Source organism: Ylistrum balloti, unplaced genomic scaffold (genome assembly GCF_031769215.1).
Source record: "Ylistrum balloti isolate Yb309-2 unplaced genomic scaffold, AGI_CSIRO_Ybal_v1 Utg370138, whole genome shotgun sequence".
Taxonomy (NCBI): Eukaryota; Metazoa; Mollusca; class Bivalvia; order Pectinida; family Pectinidae; genus Ylistrum; species Ylistrum balloti.
This window is the reverse complement of record NW_026782146.1, coordinates 720804-723947: the sequence shown is the minus strand read 5'-3', so window position 1 is coordinate 723947 and position 3144 is coordinate 720804. Positions and strand designations below refer to the sequence as shown.

General features: G+C 39.5%; 1 protein-coding gene across 1 annotated transcript; it reads left to right on the top strand.

The window, feature by feature from the left end:
* The first annotated feature begins 1851 nt into the window (after nt 1–1851).
* Nucleotides 1852–2736, top strand: LOC132550679 (cyclin-dependent kinase 5 activator 1-like). The gene has a single exon (XM_060214770.1). The coding sequence runs from the start codon at nt 1852–1854 to the stop codon at nt 2734–2736; it is 885 nt and encodes a 294-aa protein (XP_060070753.1).
* Nucleotides 2737–3144: the final 408 nt, after the last annotated feature.

The window sequence follows — 3144 nt, the reverse complement described above, 5'->3', positions numbered from 1 at the left end:
ATCATTAACCATCTGTAGTCAGAACAGACAAAACAGTCGGTGTTACTTCATCATTAACCATCTGTAGTCAGAACAGACAAAACAATCAGGGTTACTTCATCATTAACCATCTGTAGTCAGAACAGACAAAACAATCAGGGTTACTTCATCATTAACCATCTGTAGTCAGAACAGACAAACCTGTCAGGGTTACTTCATCATTAACCATCTGTAGTCAGAACAGACAAAACAGTCGGTGTTACTTCATCATTAACCATCTGTAGTCAGAACAGACAAAACAGTCGTCAGAACAGACAAAACAGTAGTCAGAACAGACAAAATATTCAGGGTTACTTCATCATTAACCATCTGTAGTCAGAACAGACAAAACAATCAGGGTTACTTCATCATTAACCATCTGTAGTCAGAACAGACAAAACAGTCGGTGTTACTTCATCATTAACCATCTGTAGTCAGTACGGACAAAATATTCAGGGTTACTCCATCATTAACCATCTGTAGTCAGAACAGACAAAACAGTCGGAGTTACTTCATCATTAACCATCTGTAGTCATCATTAACCATCTGTAGTCAAAACAAAACAGTCGGAGTTACTTCATCATTAACCATCTGTAGTCAGAACAGGCAAAACAGTCGGAGTTACTTCATCATTAACCATCTGTAGTCAGAACAGACAAACCTGTTTACTTCATCATTAACCATCTGTCGGAGTTACTTCATCATTAACCATCTGTAGTCAGAACGGACAAAACAGTCGGTTACTTCATCATTAACCATTAGAACAGACAAAACTTCATCATTAACCATCTGTAGTCAGAACAGACAAAACAGTCGGAGTTACTTCATCATTAACCATCTGTAGTCAGAACAGACAAAACACTTCGGGTTACTACATTATTAACCATCTGTAGTCAGAACGGACAAAATATTTAGGGTTACTTTATCATTAACCATCTGTAGTCAGAACAGACAAAACAGTCGGAGTTACTTCATCATTAACCATCTGTAGTCAGAACAGACAAAACAATTAGGGTTACTACATTATTAACCATCTGTAGTCAGAACAGACAAAACAGTCGGAGTTACTTCCTCATTAACCATATGTAGTCAGAACAGACAAAACAGTCAGAGTTATTTCCTCCTGAATCATTCTTGTATTTTTGTGTTATTGGTATTTAACACCCGGTGCTCTTTAGACAGAACAGTTGTACATAATGTAACTAGTGTGTTCAAATGAAGCAACCTGAATAATTCAGTCATATATTGAGCGAAAAGCGTTAATCGATTTTTGACAATTATTAATGGTGCGTTCGAGCTCTGTGTTATGATCGTCTATTGCCATCCTGAATACTGAAGTCGTAACATAGTACTCATTGATTCATTGTTCATGATCTTGAATATAGCGAGCGGCGTGAATTGATTTTTACCTTACCATTATTTCAGTGCCAGTACTGGCTTAGCTTGCGGTGTGGGCTGCAGAGTAAGCTAGGCAGGATTGCTACAGTAGGCAGACGTATCGATTATCGATGTTACCATGGAGATGATGTCATTTCTACTGATTATGTTAAAGTATTCAGTTCTAAAGCAAGGAGCCAGAAATGACAAGAACTGTAGCTCCATTTTGGTTTTTCTCACCGGTAAATTAATAGACATGAAACAATAGGTAAGGTTACTTGGAGTGAATAGACACAAGGTGATGATTTGTGGTACCAAACTGAGAGAATACCGACTGGGATTTTATCGGTAAGGAGATGTTGTGAAATACAACAGGAGACTGCGAATATATAACAGTCATCATCAGCAGCAAACAGTGTTTATCCGAAACTCCAGCACTGCGTGTCGCAATTCATCATGGGGACTGTTCTATCGTTCTCTCCAAGGCCGCGGAAGCCTCTATACGAGGATATTAATTTAAACAACTTTAGTTATGAAATACTCAACAATGCCAAGAATCAGATCCAGCCGCCGACGACGAAAGAAAAGAACTTTAAACGACATTCCATATTTCTCAGTGGACTTAGCTGGAAAAAATTCACAGTCAACGCTGGAAAGAAAAAAGACAAGAATTTTCTAAGGTTTTCAAATGCTTCGGTTCGTGTGCTTCCCGGGAAAATTGATAATAATTTCAACATAGAAAATGTGAATTTGAATAGGAATATTCCTAAATCAGTGTCATGCTATAATCTTAAGACAGAGTCAGAAGAAAATCAGTGTCCACGGCGAACCATTATTGTTAAGAACACAGAAAAAGGAACGAGCCCAAAACGTACAGTGATACAAGCGTCTACGTCAGAGCTGCTGAAATGTTTGGGGGAATACCTCAGGAAACGGTGCAAGCGTTTGAGACATTTTGAAGGATGTGACGTCATAATGTGGCTAAGGACTGTTGACCGATCACTTCTATTACAAGGTTGGCAAGACGTCGCCTTCATCAACCCCGCAAACGTGGTGTTCGTGTACATGCTTATAAGAGACATCGTCTACTCGGACATTGATAGCGAACACGATCTACAGTCCATGGTGCTAACATGCCTGTATCTCTCCTATTCATACATGGGTAACGAGATTAGCTACCCTCTCAAGCCGTTCCTCGTGGAGGAGAACAGAGAGAGGTTCTGGGACCGTTGTTTACTGATTATCAATCGACAGAGTTCAAGCATGCTCAAGATCAACAGCGATCCAAGTTTTTTCACAGAGATTTTCACTGAACTCAAAGCTTATTCGCCCTGTATATGACAAATCTACCAATAATGACTATTTTTAGATAGGCGGTACAGTTTACTGTCCACAGGTAGTGACCACTAACCTAATCATTTACCTCGTACTGAACGTCATCGAGACTTGGTTACGAACAAACCAAATTCAACTCAAAACGTTCAATACGTTGATTAAACAACCTGAACAATACATGCTGTTGGAATTCCAGCCATATTGTTTACCACGGGGAGAACAAGGTTAGTAACCATGGAAATAACGGGTGAAATTTGTGGTCAAACCCTCAGAAATTGTACCGTAACCTGTAGCTTCACAGGAAGTGATGCGCTTCAGGACATTATGGCTGAATAAGTCTGACGATGGGACTTTTAAAGCCAGGATGAAATAACAGGGTGCTCAAAATGCCACACGGAGACACAACATACTAGA

Coding starts and splice junctions, on each gene's coding strand:
- LOC132550679 (XM_060214770.1), top strand. CDS start 1,852: ATGGGGACTGTTCTATCGTTCTCTCCAAGGCCGCGGAAGCCTCTATAC.